The 19,649-nt window shown below is 43.8% G+C and overlaps 1 protein-coding gene across 2 annotated transcripts in view; it reads left to right on the top strand.

The window, feature by feature from the left end:
* Window positions 1–1,561: 1,561 nt before the first annotated feature.
* The window catches only part of USP22 (ubiquitin specific peptidase 22), a 93,026-nt gene continuing 74,938 nt past the window's right edge, over window positions 1,562–19,649 (top strand). The window contains exon 1 of one of the 2 annotated variants that reach the window (XM_065031359.1): window positions 1,562–1,810. In XM_065031359.1, coding sequence (XP_064887431.1) covers window positions 1,685–1,810 — 126 coding nt within the window. In that variant the 5' untranslated portion in view covers window positions 1,562–1,684. The remainder of the gene's footprint in view (window positions 1,811–19,649) is intronic. The other variant, XM_065031358.1, reaches the window with a different exon arrangement.

Below are 19,649 nucleotides of genomic sequence, written 5' to 3'. Positions count from 1 at the left end.
CATTTATAGGACAAAACTGCAATAATACCAGTTCTTGGCAAGACACGGCTTCTGTTTCTTCCCTGTGGAAGCACCAGGAGAGCGGGATGGCCGCACAGAGGCACCAAATATGGTCCTGGGGACAAACCCGAGTATTGCAGAGATCAGCTCCCCAGACCCCCCCTGTTCCACCCAGGTCGGCCCCCACAAAACCGCAGTCGGCTTTTTGAACCTGCCAGCGATATGGAGGAGACAGGGCCTGCCCCTCGTGTTGATTTTGTCCCGCGATTACTGACTGACCGAACCCGCGACCGCTGTGGCGTTACCGGAGCCACCCGCGGGCGGGAGCCCTGAGCCGTTAACGGCCGCCAGCACAGCCGCCGGGCGCGGAGGCCGAGGCTGCCAGGCAGGGCCTCTGCCAAGCACACAGAGGAACAGGCGGGGAGGCAGCCCTGCCCCAGGAAAAGGAGCCCTGCCCCGGGGAGCGGCCCGGCCGCCGCCGCCCCTCTCCCCTCAGGAAATCACTGAGGGAGCAGCGAAGCAGCCGGGACCAACGGATGTGACAGCAGCGCTGCCCCCACAGCGCAAGCTGCTGCTGCTGCGAGGGACCGCCCCCTCAGGAGGCCATTCCCAATCATCTCACGCCTTGGGATGTGACTGACGACAGCTCAGACCAATAGCGCCGCAGACTAGTGACGGGGCCACGCCCCTTTCCTCCGTTGGTCGGATGACCTGTCAATCAGCCGAGACCTTCCCGCCCCTTTCCGGCGGGGGAAATGCTAGGTAGGAAGGGTGGAGGAGGGAGAAGCGAAAGGAACCAATGAGACGCTACAGAAGGACACCTCTACGGCGGAGTGACAAGCTGGGGGACCAACTGTCGTGCTCCTTCTCCCTCCTGCTCCCTCCCTCAAGGGTGGCGGGGCAGAAGGGGCGCACCTACCGCCCCTTCGTTGTTGGTCTGTCCCACTCCGGGCCTGGCAGGCTAGGTTGAGTTAGCGGCTCGGACCATTGCACACGGCGGGCGGAGGGGGGTGCGGGCGAGGAGGAGGAGGAGGAAGGAGACGACGAAGGAGGCGGGGGGGGCGGTTTAAAGAGACAAGAGCCGAGCGGGCGGCTGGCTGGGGGAGCAGGAGCGGCGGCAGGCGGAGACTCAGCCCCTTCCCCACACACGCTCGCTCACACCGCGGCCAGGGTCGCCGCCGCCAGCGCCCCCCTCCCCTTCCCCTCCGCCCGCCGATTCCACAGCGGCCTCTATGAGGTAGAAGGGAGCGGCGGCCACTCCGGGGGCGGCAGCGGCCGCTACAGCCGCCGCCTCCTCCTCCTCCTCGCCTCAGAGAGCCCCATCTTTGTGTGTGAGGGAGAGGGCGGGCGAGAGGGAGTGCGCGCTGCCCGCCCGTCGCCGCGCTTTGTTCGGAGCCGGGGGGCCGTGGCGGCGCGGAGCCCCGGCTCTATGTGCCAGCCGCTCCCCGCACCCCCACAGCAGCCCGCGGGGGCGGCGGAGGCCGCGCGGGAGGCGGCGGCGTGAGGGGCCGGAGCCCCTGAGGGCGGACCGGCGGCGGGGGGGCGGGGGGGACGCGCGGGCGGGCGCGCGGCCGCCCCGGCCCGTGCCCGCGTCCGTGCGGTTGCTGCGGAGGGGGGGAAGGGGCCGGCTCGCTGCCCGCCGGCCCGGCCCGTCTGCGGGCGGATTGATGTGGGGGGGTCTGACATGAGTCCGCCGGCGGCCGGGTGCTGCCATGTGACCGGCTTCAAGGTGGAGAACTGGAAGCAGAACCTGCGGGCGATTTACCAGTGCTTCGTGTGGAGCGGCTCGGCCGAGACCAGGAAGCGCAAGGTACCGGGGGCGGCTTCGCATCCACCCCCCTTCCCTTCCCGTGCCTTCCCCTCCCTCCCCCGACCCAGCCGCCCGCCCTCCCTCCGCTGCTCGCACGCACTCACTCCGCCGCCTCGGCCTGCCCGCGGGCGCGGGGAGGGGACGGGCCCCCCGCCCTCCCTTCTTCCCTCCCTCCCTCCCTCCCTCCCTCCCCACGGGGCAGGTGGGCCCGAGCCTCCCCCGGCCCGTCCCCGCCCCGCCGGCAGCCCAGGGGCCCGGGCTCCGGCACGCGGTTGTGGGGGGAGGGAGGGAGGAGGAAGCGGCCGGTGCCTCCGGGGCGGGGGGCTCGGTACAGTGTGGCCGGTTACCGGGATGGAGGCGACATCCAGCCCCGCCGGGGCCTCCTTCCCTCCCTGCCACCTGCCCCGCCGGCGGGGCCGGCTTTCCGCAGCGGGGGCTGTTCCGCAGCGCCGCCGCCTCCTCCTCCCGGAGGTGCGGGAGGCAGCGAGGCTTTCCCGGAATACGGTGGCGGGAGGGGGGAAGGGGAGGGGAGGCCCCGGGGCAACGGGCACGTCCGGCCTGCGGCGGAGCTTTGTGCGGCCGGGGAGCCCCGCGGGGGCGCGCCCGAGCCCGGGGGCTGCGGCGGGGCCGCCCGGGGAGCGGCGGCGTGTGCCCAGGGAACGCACAATGGCTGGGAGCGGGTCCTGCGGGGGGACTGGCGTTTTTTATATATTTTTTTTTTAATACCTTTTTTTTTTTTTTTAAAGTAAAAGATGGTCGTTGTGATAAACCACTTGGAAAAGGGGTTCCTGCCGTAGTGGGGCGGGGGGAGCAAAGGAACTGACTCAGGCCCCAGTACATGGAAGGGGAGAGGGGAGTTTACTCTCGGGGTATGTTGGGCAACAGCAGGAAAAAATCCGTGTTAATGAGGCAAAACGCGAGGGGAACAGCGCTTATTCCCACGTAGCTTCTAAAATTACATCCCTACCCAAGTGCGTGTTTCTGGAGGGCTTCTTTCTCAACTATGCAACTAATTACTGTTTTCCCTAGAATCAACTGGTTTTTGCTTCAAAGTGACTTGGCAGATTTCTATCGGTCGTGGTGTTCAGGACTGAGGAGGGCAGCGCAACACCTACGTGTAGCGAAACTTGGGGTTTGGGACAGCACAGATTGTGTTGAAGCAACCCATTGAAAACTTTCTGGTCCCAGTGGCTTTGCGTTAAGCTGCTCAGCTTATTCATCATAGAACCAGAGTATGAAAGATGTACCTCAGAGGTGAGGTGCCTGAGCATTTTTCTGTGTTCAGTTTATGTTCTCAAGAGAATCCAGTTTGCTTTTTTTTTACCTTAAAAAGGAAAAAATGGAATCTGAGAAGAAACATGTTTTAAACCTATTTAGTTACTTGATAGCTCTGCGAAATATAGCTAAACTCGTTTTCAGTATTTATAATCCCCACAAGTCAATATTGGAAGTATATTAATCCAGATTGGTTTTATTTAGCCTTTAGCGTGTTAAAATACAAATTGGTATTTAATACGTGGTACTCATAGCTTAAATGGAGGAAAAAATTATACATCTGCTGTGGAAGAAAAAAAAAAGACAAGTGTCTCAGATAGATATAAATCAAATGTTACATGAAGAATGAAAAGTTCATTAATAAAATCAACATTTTAGCTTTTTCCTTCTTTTCCCCTAGTATGGAGCGTTGTTTGTAACCTACGTACCATCTGTATGCTGCAACACTTCAGGTTTTTTCTTCTGAAATCTAATGGTAGTGATGTGTTCATCATTGCCTGAAAAACATCTGGAAATAAATAATACTTCATTGTAATCAGTCTGTTCTCACTTCCCCTTTGCACAGCCAGGCTGATAGAACAGGATTGTTTCAAAATTATAATCTCATGGAAAACATCAGTTTTCCAAATACATACTAAAAATGTTAGTTGGTGGTTTGGTTTTTTTTGTCCCTTTTTAAGCAGGTTGTCAGTCTGAAAATAGTTGGACTCCTGAGTTCAACCAACCTCAAATGGTCATGTATAGGGAAACATTTTGACTAGCTGAATTTGGGATTCAATTCCCAGTCTATATTCATAAAGGTTGAAGCAAGTATGTTAATAACAGTTACAGTACTTCCCTTCTCCTGCATATGGACATGAGACCTTCTTCCATGGAATTTTTCTTTACTGAAATTCTCTGTCTGTATGTGTGCCTTACAGTTTTATATGTAAAATTTGATAAGCAGGACTTTCTGTTCGGAGACGTGTTTATAGTGTAACAACTAGAAAACAATCTTTTGTCCTTTAATATTTTATATATGCATATATTATGTATGTGTATATATATATATTTCAGGACCATAGCTCTGGCTGCTTTAAGAGTAGCTATTTATTGGTGAAGGTTCTTGTTCCTAATCCTAAACAAAATTAAAGGTTTGGTAGGAGATGATATTATTTTTTGCTGCAAAATCAAGGACAATCGCATCATTTGCTTACCGCAGAAAACATTCAATGTATGTAGTCGATTGTTAATAGGAAGTGTTGGTCAATTTAGCTGTCAGTCAGATGAACATAGGTGTAAAAAATGTCTTGGCTGTCTGGTGATAGCCAGATGTAAATTTTTGTTTCCAGAATGGTCAAATATTATCCTTACTAAGACTGCCTTAAAAATCTTGATAGCGATGGTAACTGCAGGGGGCAGAAAGTGTCCATTCCTCCTGCGTTACTTACACTGCATTATGCTTTGGAAGACCATTTTAACGCTGCTTGCTGTTTGCTATTCATTTTTAATACAAACCTTTTACGCGATTAAGCTTTTATGAGCATCAGCTCTCGGTTGAGCATGCTTCACACCCAGAGTTTTCAGTAGAATAGCTGCAAAGCACAGTTTATAGTTAGAAAGCCATCTCCAGTACCTGTATTTGTATTCTCAGTTAGAAACGAGATGTAATTATTTATATATCCTTGTAGATACTGGGATTCTGCTGAAGGTTTTTGGAGTAAATTTGCTTCTGAAGCGTTGTCCGCACTGGGCTTTGAGCTGTTGTCCCGGTGCATCGTATCTCCACGGAGCGGCGAGGCTGTCGCTTGTCTGACCTCGCTGCATAAGGGGTAGAGGAAGAAATCTGAAGAATGACTCTAGAAGTTGGAGTAATTGTGATTAGAAGCTGGAATGAGATTTTGGGGCTTAAGTTGAATTGTGAAGTGGCACAAAATTAGGGTTGACTGTCTTGGCTTTAGGACTTTGACCTGTAACTCTTGATTTTTAATTTGTGATAGTCAGAATCTGGTTCGTAAGCTGATGGCAAAGCTCATGTTTCCGTAGGTCATGGACTTTACCGTGAATGTGTTGATGGGAAAATTAGCTCACACTTACTGTGTAAGAGGTCCTTAAATTCGGCACCACTACCTCCCATTCAGGAATTATGGAACAGACACAAGATGCTAAAAAGATGTACTGCCAGCCCTTTGTGTCAGCTTTGTCCATTTTTCTGTAGGATTACACATCAAACGCTTTGCTTTTTAGAATTATGGGTTCAAATCTGTTTTGCGGTGCTGAGTGTAGTTTTTGGTCCCCATCAGTGAACAATTAGACGTTTGGGTGCATCTTTGTGTCTAGGAGTCGGTAAGTAATGGTTTCAGTGCTTGAAGGGCAGCTGAATTCACAATTAAATTCTATCTTACTGCACTACACACCTCAGAGGAAAAACGTCTTTCTCGTTTTTTAACGGTTCTTACTATCACTGCTCTGAAATTGTTCTTGCTGATGAAAGTCCTCATCATGGCCACAGTCACGATATGCAGAAGGTCCTATCTGGAATTTCAGAGTGTTTGTTCTGTGCTTCTACCAATAGATCAAAGAATAATTGCCTGTCAGGGGCTGTACACTCTGGTTGACAGCGGGTGCATTCTGGCATATTTCTTCCTGTTTGAGAGCTGCTGTTGTTTTTTCCATTATTCTGTCTTTACGTGGACCCTCCAGACTGATTGATGCTTTCAGATATGAAGAAACATTTTCTCTTATAGGTGATGACCTTTCCACAGGTGTCCTCCCCATGCACTTGTGACTTCAGTCCTTCATGCCTTTTAAGGTTTGATAGTTGATTCCTAGAACTGCAATGGGTTTGGTCCATTTTCTTTCAAAGCAGAAAACACTTAATAATATCTTAGCAAATAATGCCGTGTCTTGTTTTCAGTAGCAAGTATTGGGGTTCACAGTCTAAATCAAGATGTTAAGTTCTTGCTGAAATGACCTTACATTCACAGGATGAGCTAATGGTGGAGCTTTTCATCGCGTGCCTGTGGAGTTGTACTTGCTCACTTGTTTGTCTCTTAAAACCTTGCCCCATGTACCTGTCCAGGAACAGGGAAGTGTTGCTTAAGTGATTTGCTTTGTATCATAACAGATGAGCAAGAAACCTTACCAGACAGCGCTGCCTTCTCATGCTCGGTGTTTTGATTGCTTAAATTAATAAGGAAATCTTAGCTTGTTCTTCTTTAACATTTTTAGCATATACACCAAGCTTCTGGATTACAAATCCTGTGGAGAATTTGAAAGAGTCCAGGATTCAAGAAGCACGTCTCTTTTTCAGCTGTGTACTCCGCTTTGGCTGCCTATGTGAAGTGTCTGATTCGCTCAGGAAGGATGTTCTTTGCCATGTGCTGTGGGAATTACCTGCTCTCTGAAAGCCCATAAGAAGTGTCAAAATCAACCGCAAGCTTCTTTGTTCAGGAGGTCTCCTGTTTCATAACTGAACAATCTTCCTTAGTGCTTGACCTCTGAGGAGTAGAAAGGTCCTTAGGCTCGCTGAAGGTAATGTTCTCCTTCCTCTTGGTGTGAAGACGTGGTCTTTGGTGTGAGGAATTCAGATATGAGATTTTAGCTCCACACACAGCAGAACCTTGTGTATGTGGGACAAGCCAGATTTAAAACACTCCACCAAGCTTACGTCTTCGGTGTCGAAGAAGAATATAATAGAAGGCCTTCCTCTTCTTACTGTTGTTAATCCCTCTCTTTTGCCATGATTTTTAAAATAAGTGGTTGGTTTCTGGGCCAAAGGTTAGGAATTAGTCTTGTGCTGTGAACTGTATGGTGGGGAACAATTCTTGAGTTGTGGGGTCTGAACCCAGACACTTGCTCATATGTCTCAGGTCAACACTGTCTGATTTAGGGGTTACACAGATCCCTGTCATTGAAGCTGACTATGAATGGCAGTTGTTTTAGAACCATTTCCTTCTCTATTTTTTTTTTTAATATGGATGGAGAGACAAACGACCACAATAAATGCCATTTTCCCCACACTTTTGTTTGTTCCCTGTTGCAGAGGAGGAAGATGGATCTGCACAATGCAGTGAGGGAGAAAACAGGAATATGCTGGACAAGAAGGCTTCTTTTTTCTGTAGTCTTACTAGCAATCAGAGTTTGCCAGTAGCCAGACGGTTGTTTGGGAGAAGTTGTAGCTTCTCTTTAAGATCGTTGACTGCAGACAAAATTATTTGCTTGATGTTAAAAATGTTGAAAGCTTTCAAACTAGAATGACAGCCAGTAATGTGAAGGTGAGCGGAGTGGAATGGCTTTGTTTGATTTGTTGGACTATCTGTTGAGCTTTATTTTAAGCCATAAAAGCTTTAAACCCCAAACAAAGGTTAGCTGATATCCTCAGTTTTGTTTCAGGCCTTAATCTTTAGCATTAACATGAAACCAGAGCTGCAAATTGGTTTCAGACTTACTCTCCGTCTTTCGTTGGAGGATTTTCTGTCTTAGCAAGTGCAGTAACAAATGGGTGGGTAAATGCTGCTGACTGATAGTGGAAGTTGCCTGTTTGTGAGTTGCTGACTCCCCTTCTCCTGATTTACTGCTACTTGGATCTGAGGGGGAAAAGAAAACAACTTTTCCTTTGGGACGTAGTCTGGGGATCCTGCTTTGTAACAAATGCTGTCGAGAATGTTAGTTTGATTCCCAGTGGTGGCTGACTTGTTTTAAGCCAGAGAAAGATTAACTCGGTTTAAAAGCTCGCGTTTCTCGAATTAAACCTAGCACACATAGTTTTTCCTGTTTATGTGTGATCGACTTGGAACTATAGCTTCTTGATGTCTTTTTCCTGGTAGATGCATGGCTGTTTTTAGCAATCATAGCTTTTCTTTTCCTTTGACTGATAGCTACTTGAAAACGTTGGGTTTGGGCTTTTTAATTCTTGTATCCCCGTGGTTCTCCAAGTATTTCTAACGTGTCTGTAGCATGTGGCACGTAGGGTGAGGAGGTACATATGTACTCCTGCTTACGTATCAATTATTCTGGTATCACAAGAAAGGCAGTCTGAAGGTGACCTGTATGCATTTTGCTGGATTTACTAGAACTGTGTTTTTTAAAAGTATCTTTTTATTTTTTTAACCATGCCATTGTTGTTAGAGCCTTTCTAGACTTGGACGGAAAGAGCTGCCTAGAGCAGCGGTCTCCAATTTCTTGTTAACCTATGGGCAGTGGAGCTAAGTGAGTGAAATACTACGATGACATTACAGTTTATTATGTTATCCTGGACTGTGTTGTCAGCAAGCGGTGCTGGGCTGTTGGGAGAGCCATATGTTATCCGAGAGGCCTGAATTGGGAACCTTTTCTTAGCAGAAGCAGTTCTGGCAGCTGATAGATCTGTTCTGACTGGGTGAAAGCTCCATCTTGGTAGTTGTGTTCTTTTCCATATTGATTTGCCACTCCTTTATGTCCTCTCTGCTTAATTCGAGGAAAGAACTTTGCTGCATTAGCGAGTAATATAATCAATGTTGTGAAGAGTTACTCATTGCAAAATTAACCTGCATTCTGTTTGGTTCAAAACACGTTTTTTTTCCAAGTGGTGATACCACATTAATACAACTTAAACAGCAACTCCGGAAGGATCTGTGGTTGACTTTAGTGCTAGAGCAGCTTCCACCACTTTGATGTCTCTCACCTAAGAATTATTTTCTCTATTTCAAAGACCTATTTGACGATTAGTAAAGTGAACTGTTACCAGACACCGTAGACTCAAAGTAACTCGAGATTCACTTTATCAGTTGGTAACTGATTAGCGGTGTCTGTCTTGTTGCATTCTTTTGTGTGTGAAATACAGCAAATATTCCACTTTTTTCAGTCCTCTACTTAAGTGAATTGTACAAAAGTACTGGACATGGTAACAAAAGTTGTTTTCATCACGCTTAAAAAATGTAGTGTCTTTTTAGCATAAATATTTGAGCTAATGCAGTTATGTCCTGTAACAAATGTCTTAAATATCCTCATAATTAAAGTAGTAGCAAGAAGTACCTCACTAAATGTGACATTGCCTTAGTAGTAAGTCTGCAAAGAGAACCGAAGTTTAACTTGGGTCTTACGTGCAGTGTGACACTTGGTTTGCACACACAGTCAAGCTCTTCTGCACGTATATGTAAGATGTAAAAATAGAATTATTTGTAAATTTAATGAGTTGCACCTATGTAGAATTAAATTTAGAGATTAAATATCTACATTGGAGTTAAGAGATTTTTAGAATATCTCTTCTTTTTCATTAGTATATTAATCTGGAGGTCTGTGTTGTAACTCTTGCCCTCATATACTAAACCAAATTGTTTTCATCCATATATATATATATTATTAATTATATATATGTGTGTTAATCGCCAATTTGGAAGGTAGTAGTAGTAAAAATTACCAGATTAGTACTAACTTTATTTTTGTCTAAACACATGAAAGACCCTGTAGTGCTTGAACATAGTCCAGTGCTAGGGATGATGAGGCATCAAGCACCGATGTGACACCGAGTTCCATTTGCGGTGATTGCCTCGCCTGTCACTCAGAAGTTCATGCATCCCAGTAACCTTTTTTAAATAGGATTTGACTTTGGATTCATCTTACTGAATTGACTGCCAGGGCTTTTTGTATGTATGTTTTGCTTCTGTTTTTAAAGGGCTTTTGTTTTGCACCAAGTACAGACTTGAATTCTATTACTCCAGTGTGTGTTAGCACAAGGAGAGAAATCAGCAGCGACCTCTATTTTTGCTGTGTCCTCCACCTTAATTTGTGGTTTTTTGTGTGTGTGTTTGGTTGGTTTTTTGTTTGTTTTTAAAGATTAATCTTCCTTTCCTTGTGTCTTTGAACCACCTAATGCTATTTCACAAAGTTTGTCTAATTATAATTTGGGCTTCTGTCCTGTGCGTTCAGGCTTGTTGTTGCATGCAAGTCAGATTTTAAGGGACATTCTTTAGAACATACTTGGTGAATAAATGTAAGATTTATTGCACAGCAGATGTGTGAAGGCTTCACAAGTGAGGACAGCTGAGAGCGCTGACTGATTGCACTGCCTCATTTATGTCAGGTGAGGTTTGTGATCTTGTGCTGCCCAGTGACAATGGCAAAATTCGTCTTAAGGTTTTGCTTTGCTATCTTCATATTACTGCCCGGCTTTCTTAAACTGGATCACTGTCCTGCCTGGCAGCTGGTAACCAGGGTGAAATTCTCAGATAATCTTGTTTTCTGTACATTGCGGACTTTTTTCATGATCTCTTAGCAAGCGTCCCCCTCCAAAAGCTAATTATGGGATGTGTTTATCTGAATCAAATCATTTGTCACTACATTCTGAGTTTTTGGTTGTGGGATGATCTTAACAGTGATGTGGAGAACAGAATGAGGAAGGCCTGTTCACTGACAAAACTGATCTTACACTTCGTCCAACATAATTTTACTTATTACTACACTAGATGTGTTTCTTTTGTCACACAGTAATTCTTACAGCCTTTTTGATGTGCAAGTTTGAGAGTCGCCCCAATATTTTCTGCATCTCTTAATAATTATTTTGCATTGGTTCAGTTATCAGAATTGATTCAGACTTGGGCATGCGGGAGAGTTACTGTCAAACGTTTGTTAATTGAAGGCATTCCAATCCCAAAGCATGATGGGATGGTATCAAAGTTCGTAATTATGTAGAATATGTCACTATTTGTCTGTGAAATGGTGCCAAGTTTAAGAATGAAAAAATACACATGGAACATCGGAGAAATTGGACAAAAGATTTATTTAGTGTCAAAAAACATCTGTGTGGTTAAGTATTTTGCAAAAAGTGAATTTGAGGGGAGAGATCCTGATATGAGGGACATCTTGTAACTGGAATGCAAGTTTTTCAGGTCCTTATTGAAAGATTTCAGGCAGTGGGAGGTGGAGGGGGTTTGTCTTAGGCTGCATGCTGCAAAAGTCTGTAGGGAAACAGACCTCCAGCACTAACCTGAAGAATTATTTTGTATGGAAATTCTTTATAAAGCAAGCAATTCAATTCTCTAAGCATGTTGTACCTGTAGGTTGAAGCTGTTTTACAGGGAACTTGTTTTAAGCGGTGGAAAAAGAACACAAGAAAACGACATGTATGGGAGAGGACCCGAGTTTGAGTAGCGACTGCTGCCGTCCGCTGGACTTTGCCACTGACTGACAGTATTTCAGTGTTTTCTGTGTACTAACAGTTTCTTGTGTAAAGTGTGGCTACTCTGAACTTAATTGGAAAGGTTCCATGAAGGCAGACCTCTGGTACTGCTCCTGTTGTGTGATTGAACCGGCCGTTGTAAGTATTGCATCTTTTCACAGATGTGCCAGGGTGTGCTGGGCCTGATACGTGAGGCTTGTCTTGTTTGCAGTCGTTAGAACTTATTCCTGTATGCAAATAGTTTGCTTCTACTCCAGTTTTCTTGTGAAAAATAAATGAACCAGGGAGTGTAGAATGCCTGTAATCTGCGATGAGCTGTTACAGAAAATCTACTTTTCATGTTACATTTGATTTAATGAAATGAATAGTGTTTTTCAAGGTAATCAAGTTACGAGCCACTTGTTTCCCTCTTTAAACAGGCCCATCTCTAACATTTCTATGTTTTACAATCAAACTCTATGAAGATGTTTGAACTTTTCGTTGTTGTTGGTTTAACGCATCTGGTCGTGGGGCATGTGCCTAGATGGTGCTCATGCTGCGTATGGCTGATGACGGGCTAATGGAATTGTAAATTAGCTCTTTCTGGTAGGCTTGTCCTCTGACCCAAGGCTGTTGGGAGCCGTGCCAGCTGGCAGCAGCCCCGCAGGACTGGGGAGAGCAGAACAGCAGAGCTCCAGTAAAACCCCAGTGGGCTTCCCAGTGCTGAGAGGGGGTGGCAGAGCCTGGGCAAGTGGTTGTGCTGCTGCTCGGTTCCTCTTGGAACCATGGAAAGGACTGGGGGCGTCTGTGCGTCTTTTTTTTAATAATGTATTTTGTGTGGTAGCGTCTCCTTTTTCTTAGTTTCATGCTTCCGGACTGTGTCTGAAATGTTAAATTCCATAGCTTGTACAGATAAACAAATCTATCTGAATATTGACCAAGCGTGGTGTTTCCTGATATGTTAGCCTGTTTTCATTGTTGTTTGTTTTTGTTTTTTAATTATTTTTTACCCAACTACTGAAAAATGCTGTTATCTATAAGATATCCAGACAAGAAAAAGCTCATAATGCCGATAGTTTTTTTTCTTAACACCCGCAAACCCTTCATTTTACTGCCTGAGAAGCACAAATTTAAACATGCTTATAATGAAAGAGATTGGAAGTTTTAATCCTTTCATCTGTTGAGCTGACTTTGTAGTTTTTACTGAAATAAATTTATTTCTTAGAATACCAGTGAAATCTGTTGTTGGTTTTACCGCAGCGTGTTCAGGTAGGCCTGGTCCACCTCAGCTTTGGATTCAAGAACAGGCTCAGTCAGAGTAACCTTCCAGCAGCAGAATAGTCTGATCTGCAGAAGATGTACCCTACAAAACCCATGTGTTTGAAACTTTCTATCTTGTGGAGATCAGGACAGTAAACAGGTGAAACTCCTTGAAATTACCTCAGACAGCATTCTAGAGGGGCTGAGATACCCCGATTTACCCAGCGTTTCGTCACTCTCTTGCTACAGAAAACTTGGTTCTCCTTGCCCCATTAACACAGCTAACGCTTCTAATCCAGCAGCCCAAAATAGCTGTCAAGCCTGGATTTTACTCTGATGGCGTTTGCTGCATGGATAGGTGAAATAACCCAATATGCTGAAACGCAAGTAAGGCGCATGAGCCTATTTTGGTGAGATATTTCAAATATCTGATTCAAATAAGCTGATAAACTCAACATGATTGTATGTAAAAAGGCCATTCTCAGGAGAACAACTTTCTTTGAGACAAAAAGCTCCCCTATCAGCCTTTGGAACTGTGTGGATGCTGGTGGGAATACGTGGGCAGGGACAGATATGCCCTGTAGCATCCTTGCTCCAGGAATTGTTTGTGTTGCAGGAATGAACTAGAAGGAAAATGGACCACAGAAAGTGGTGGCTCTTGTCTCCCCCACTAATTAGTGTCTCCTCCTGCTCTTGAAGGCAGAATGCTGCTATTTTTGTGATCCAGTAGGCCGTTATGTAGTTTACTTCTATTTGCTAGACAACATTTTCACTGCCTTCTTACTTATAGAAAAGCCTCTAATTTCAGGGAATTGGAGCTAATTTCTTAGCAGGATTGGAAATGAATTGTAATAATATCCTTACAAAATTCTCAACACATATTATTCTTTTAATTCTCTCTCATGCTGTCATGTTTGAGAGTTTGGAGGCATGTTACATCTACTTAACAGGTATGTGTTTGAAATAAAGCTTTTCAAGGAAATAGTTTCCTTTTGTTACACAGAAAGCTGTGTCCTATGTAAAATCGTGCTGATGATGATGCCCACTAGACTTTTCCTGAAACTTCTCAAGTACTTTTATATTCAGCTACTACTAACAGCGTATTAGGTTTCTTCTTTTCTTTTGAGATGAAATCCTTTTGTCCTGGTTTTCTTCAGTGCTGAATCCTTCAACCTCACCTGTTCATGCACTTGCAGTCACACTGCTTAACTTGTTAAAGTATTCCCTTCAAGTTAAGATCTTGTAAGTGAAACACATAATCTGTGAAATCAATGTTATCAGTATTAATGTTATATATTTCTTCTGGTTTATGAAGCAACATAAAGTTGCATTAGAGATGATGCTGGTGATTGGTGGAACGTCCTAACTGGCAAACCTAGCAAACCAGATCAAAGAGCAGAAATCGTGCTGTACAGGCGTATCGATTCTGCAAAGCAGAAGAAAGTCTAAATATGGTGAGTGTTCAAGTGGGAAGGAGATTCCACAATGTCTTTGTCTTCAGGTTTCTTCTCTTTGTGGTCGTTTAGCTGGAAAAGTGGGGTGGGTGACCATGAATCTGCCGAACGACTCCTTAGCAGAGTTGGTTTTGATGTAATGTCATCTCTGACCTTCCAGTGATACCAAAGCTGCTTTTCAATTTGCACTCCAATGCTGGGTAATGCTGTTGGAAAACACCAAAGGTTTGACAAACTCTGGAGCTCTGCGTGAGTCACGTCCTAAGTTGGACTTGGCGGTTGTGGGGATTTTTTATCTACAATTTGTCCATAGCTTTCGGAGTAGCTTATTTCGTGTCAAGTTGGTTTGTATTAAGGAGGAGAAATGCGGTGGGCTGTTCTCTAATATATGTTTCTATTCTGTAACTGTTCTTTGGGGCACGTCTTCCATCAGAGCAGCACCTTGTTTTCAGTGGCTATTTTTCTTGTTCTTTTTGCCATACCTTGAGTTTCACTTGGTGATCCCACTTCTTTAGCTGCACATTGCCTTTTTTTTCCCCTAGAAACTCTGTTTGTTTACAGCTTAGGCTAATGTCTGCATTTCTGTGCTCTTAAATTCCCTACCGTGAGCCCACCCTTTCGGGTCCGATCAGATCTCTGCTCCCGACGCGCTATCTGAGCAGACTGCTCCTCATGCCAAGGTTGCAAGTGTTAATCTTGCTGCAGACCGGGGTGATAATTCATTGCTGTCACATCAACACATGCTTAAAGTTGCTCCTTGCCAGATTTGTTGGCTATATGCTACACTAGAGAAAATTATTTCAGTGTCTCACTGCATAGCCAGATGCTGTAGAACTAGTGCAGTCAGCCTCCCCTCCCCCTTCTTTATGACTGTTCTGACTTCAGGAAGGAAAAACTATTATATAGTGAAACGCATTCCTCTCGTAAAGAGGCAGATGAACTTGTGATCATGGCTAATATTTCTGGTTTTGCCTCTTAGGGAAGTTCTGTTTTGTGTTCAGGTTAAAAAGGAAGGAAGGTTTTTAAGGTAGGGTGAGGGTAATTAAAAAAGGAATTAAACAGTGTCCCCCTTGCTGCTGTAGTTGCGTTCTCTGCTATAGTTGGGAAGTTTTATGTTTTCTTTAAGAACACATTGGCTTGATTCTGAAGAATTGTAACTACTTCTGCCATTTGTGTCTTTATGATCTTTCAGAAGAAGGAGAAACGTAACTTTCATTGATAATATCCAGCATATCAAGGCACTGACCTGTAACATGCCATTTGATTTAGTTATAACTACTTTAGCTAGGTTAGGTGGTTGTAATTCTACCTCACTTGGAATCTTTATGCTGCCCTAGATGCCCAAGGATACATATCCTGCTCCTGGAATTTATGACTGTAACTTAGAAATTCCTTGTTCTTTGGGCTCAGGGTAAGCCAGATGACAGAGTACAGGTCACCATTGTTGTTTGGTCACATCTGTCCCGTGTCACACTCCTGCAAGCCCCCACATCAGGAGCTGCTCTGTCTCAGACATTGTAGAGCTCTGAAGAGGAAAACTTGGTGGTTTTTTGGTACAGCGTCCCCCAGAACACTTAATGTACACTCATGCACATGCTGTAGAAAAATGGAGGTTTTTTAATGGATAGCTTCTGAAAAAAATACATTTAGTGCATGGTGGTGGTCGATTACCAGAGAAGTGAGATTCACTGATTGTTTTGTCAGATATAAACTTGCTAATGCACCTTACCCAGTGTATTTCCAGCATAAATCTCATAATGTCTGGTGGCTAGGCATTGTGTTACCGATAACTTTATCCTCTCCTTTATTTTAAGAGAAGTTGCCATAGAAGTTACGTTATTATGGTGTGTTCCTGTAAGTCAAAATCCAGGCAAAAATGCAGTGTAGGAAAGTTTGCTCTCGTATCACCCAAGTGATGTGTGTCATGCAGCCTTCCCTGCTTTTCATTCTTTGTGTTTTAATTATTTGCAGTATGAGATCACAGGGAATACTATCTTGAAAATCAGAACTCGGAAGGACTTCTTTAAACCTGAGTAAACCACCTCTGTACTTGGCAGGGGTACCTTTTAAGCAACTTGAGATGCTCTCAAGGCCTGAGGCAATACTCAGATTCTTTTCCAGTCCTCGTGTAAAGTGCAAAGACCATGTATTTGTCCAGAAAACATGGTGCGTGTTTATAACCATAGAAACAAAGCAAGACATCAGAACTGGAAATCTGTATGGGATCTCATGTCATACTTTTGCTCTACTTGGTGTGAGATTACTGGAGATTTACAATTGTAATTCTTGCCTCAAGAATCCCCTGGTTTTGCTTCAAGCCCTTAACTGGTTTTTCAAGTCAAGTGTGCCAGGGCAGTTCTGGTTTGTGCTCAAGTAAAAGGCTCAGTAATTCGCTTTCTCCCTCACTCCCATGTTTTCCCTTGTCAGGCCCATCCCAGTGCTGTGGTTTGTACATATATATTAGCTTCTCATTTTTCTGTATACAGGGACTGCAAGAGCGCAGACAACTTTATCCTGGTGGTAGAGTAGCCTACACGGCTCTTCAGAGCTGAAGAAAAAGGTCGAGTTCTCTGTCATATTTCTGGCCTGAGTGAATGATAGATCGAGGCTGAATCTGTCTCACCACATGCATTATGGTGGTTGAATTTATTACTGGTACCATTTCTGTGAGTGTAGGAACAGTGATTTGTTTAGAACAAATTGCCAGATGAATATTTGTTCTTACCAAAGTTCAGATTGCGCTGTGATTATTTTTGATAGCAAACACGATCTATTTATTTCTAGCAATGCCAAGCATGCACAAACTTCTGCTGTAATGTTAACTTTGGTAATGGGTCTGGAGCTTTAATGAGCTGTTAGCGTACCAGCTAATGACCTAACCCACAGAAAGCATTAAGAAGTCTGTCTTGGTTTAGTTTTGGAAACAGGGATGAGCTAGATCAATGGAAGAGCGAGTGTACTAAAGTATACCCCATCTGCCAAAGGATGTTTGTTAGTATGTTGGGAGCAATGAATAATTAAAGAGTTTCTGAAAACTGTTAATGTTCCTGTAGTATGGGAAGGAACAAGGAGGGTGACTCACGATAAATTCCCCAGTTCTTTCTTTCCCAACCAGACCACGGTTTCAGATCTTCAAGTCCAAAGCAGCTGTTCCCCCCTCCCAAATTCAATTGTTCAGTTGGGAGACAAAAAGCATTGAGTTTATCTGTTTGCTTGAACCGATCGATTTCAGACCTCAGTCATTCGCAGCGTTGGGGCAGAGCTTGCGGAGTCCAGTCCTACCTTTTGATGACTTCCCCGCTGGAATGTGATGTGGTAACTTCTGAGATTGCATCAGGTGGATTCTTTGCTCAAGGGGAAGCTGTGGATACCAGCAGCCCATCCACGTTGATTTGGGGAGAAAACTGAAATCCAAATTAATGGAATTCATGCAGTCTGTCTTTTGGCTGCTTCAGGCTTCTCTGCAATTAAGTCTCCTGCTTACATCCACTTGATATAAATTATTACCTTCTAGCAAATCAAAAAAACCTTGAGTTTCTGTAAGTAAACTGAAAATAATGAGAGATGGATGCCCGTACTACATCTAATCCGAAGTGAGGGAAGGTACAAGAGTTGGAAGTAAAGCCTCACTTAAGAAGATGTTTCTATTAGTCTGAATGAGATCCTGTCACTTGTGTGCTGTGCTAGCACGTACCATTCCTGGATTCTACCACCACTCCTTGTTTTTAGAGAGAATAGTGAAGTAACATTATATTGGCCAATGGGAAGCCAGTTGGAAATGGTAATTTTTTTTTAATTGGCAAACCAGATAACTATACTCATGTTCAAAAGCACTGGTAATGCAATATAAGGTCTGTTAATAATTTCTTAGGAGAAGCTATGGAAGTACTAGTCAATCCACTGATTTTCTACAGCTTTTCTGATCACTCTGATTTTTGAAGTGTAGATTAGTGCCAAGGACACTGGGGTATACTTGAACAAAATGCAGAACAATAAAACTGTTAATTTTAATTAACGTATGATCAACAAACAAAGCATTTATTTGATTAGTTTTGCCGGTGGTCTCTGAAGTGTGTGGTTCTTTCTTAAATCTATGCTTCATTAAACTTCTTGCACTGTTCCATCTTCTCTAGCAAACAATGTCTCTCATTGATTTCGTGTTTTATATGTTAGATGTATGTGTGTCTGTAGGTAATTAATTTTAGAAAATTAAAGTGTAAAAATGTATGTAAAGCCTGGCTTAGTAGTCACTTTCAGTAAAGTTTTCTCATTTTTCACACTATTATGTTAATCATAAAAGAAGAAAAATGTCGTTTAGGTTGTTTCACTCAGTCAACATCAGTTATTAAGGACGGGTACACTGAACAGTCACAGTTCTGTTGTACTGGTGTTAATCATACAGTGACTTCATCTATATTGTTTTACTAAAAATGTAAATAATCATTGCAAATAGTTTTATTTCTCAGTTCAGTCAAGTGCCATGAAAGACTCCTATTGAACTTTATCTCGTATCATGAGAGTCCAGAACTGTGTGATGAGAAAATGCATTTTGGTGTTTAGAAGCTTATAAGAACACTTAGTTATTCCTTTTGTTGTGGTGTTGCTCTTGGGTCGAGCTCGAGGTGGGGGGTGTTGGCCAATATAAATGCTTTTCCAAATCTGAACTTTTAAAGTCTGTTTGAATTTTGAGGTTTAAACACTTGGTTTCATTGCACAGAGCATCATTGCCATGGATTTTTGACTTTTAATTAGTTTTTGTGTGTGTGCGTATATATTAAAAACAAACAAACATACATAGTCACTGGTCATTTCCTTAACCTTGGGAAGGAGAAGTGGAGGATGGTAGTATGAGATACGTCAAGGTGTGTGGTGTCCAGTATAGTACAGAATCTGTTTCTTCTCTGTCTTTTTAAGGATCAGGTTTACTGATTTAATGATCAGGTAAAGAGGATGCAAGATCTGCTGTGTTTTGTCAGAGCAGCACAGCCAGACCAAGTGCATAAGCTTTTTTCTTTATATTCTTTGGTAATTTCTTTGGATGTGTGTGGCTATCGGTGTTCCTGTCTCCTCCTGTTTGATTAAAAGAGGAATTTAGTAGTTGATTTTTTTTTTGTACTTACATACAATATTAATGGTTGCTCTGAATTTTTTCCCCCGTTTTCTAAGAGAATACTTGGCAGCAAAAGAGCTACATAAAACCTTTGGAATAAAGTACCGCATTCCCCTAAAATAGCTACTGTTTCTGACTTTTTTTTTTCCATAATAGAAGCAGAATGTAGCTGCTCAAGGAGAGAGAAGGATCTTGTTTTGCTGGAAAGATGCAAAGACAAAACTGCTGTAAAGAACAGGTGCATGGAGCTGGTTGTGTTCTTGGAAATGCATCCACCGCCTCTGCTCCCTCCCCGGGAGTCTCATTGGAGGATGATGGCAATACTGGAAGGATGGGCACTATAGAGCTGCTCTTCAGGCTCTTTCAAAAACACATTAAAAACAACAAAGGAGGCGGGTGAGCTTTCCAGGCCTGTGCTTGTAACATTTTAGTCAACTTTAAGTTTGCAAAAATCTTCATTATTACATTGACTTCTAGAGATGAAGTCTGACCAATATGTAAAATATGAAAAGACCAGCTGTTTTTTTTTAGTTAATTTGTGACTAAAATGATGGAGGATTTGTTGTGATTTCTCCGAACTCCAGTTTTATACTTGGGACTGTATTTTGAATATTTATCAAACAC

This window comes from Columba livia, chromosome 15 (assembly GCF_036013475.1).
Source record: "Columba livia isolate bColLiv1 breed racing homer chromosome 15, bColLiv1.pat.W.v2, whole genome shotgun sequence".
Taxonomy (NCBI): domain Eukaryota; kingdom Metazoa; phylum Chordata; class Aves; order Columbiformes; family Columbidae; genus Columba; species Columba livia.
This window is presented reverse-complemented; position numbering and strand designations above follow the sequence as displayed.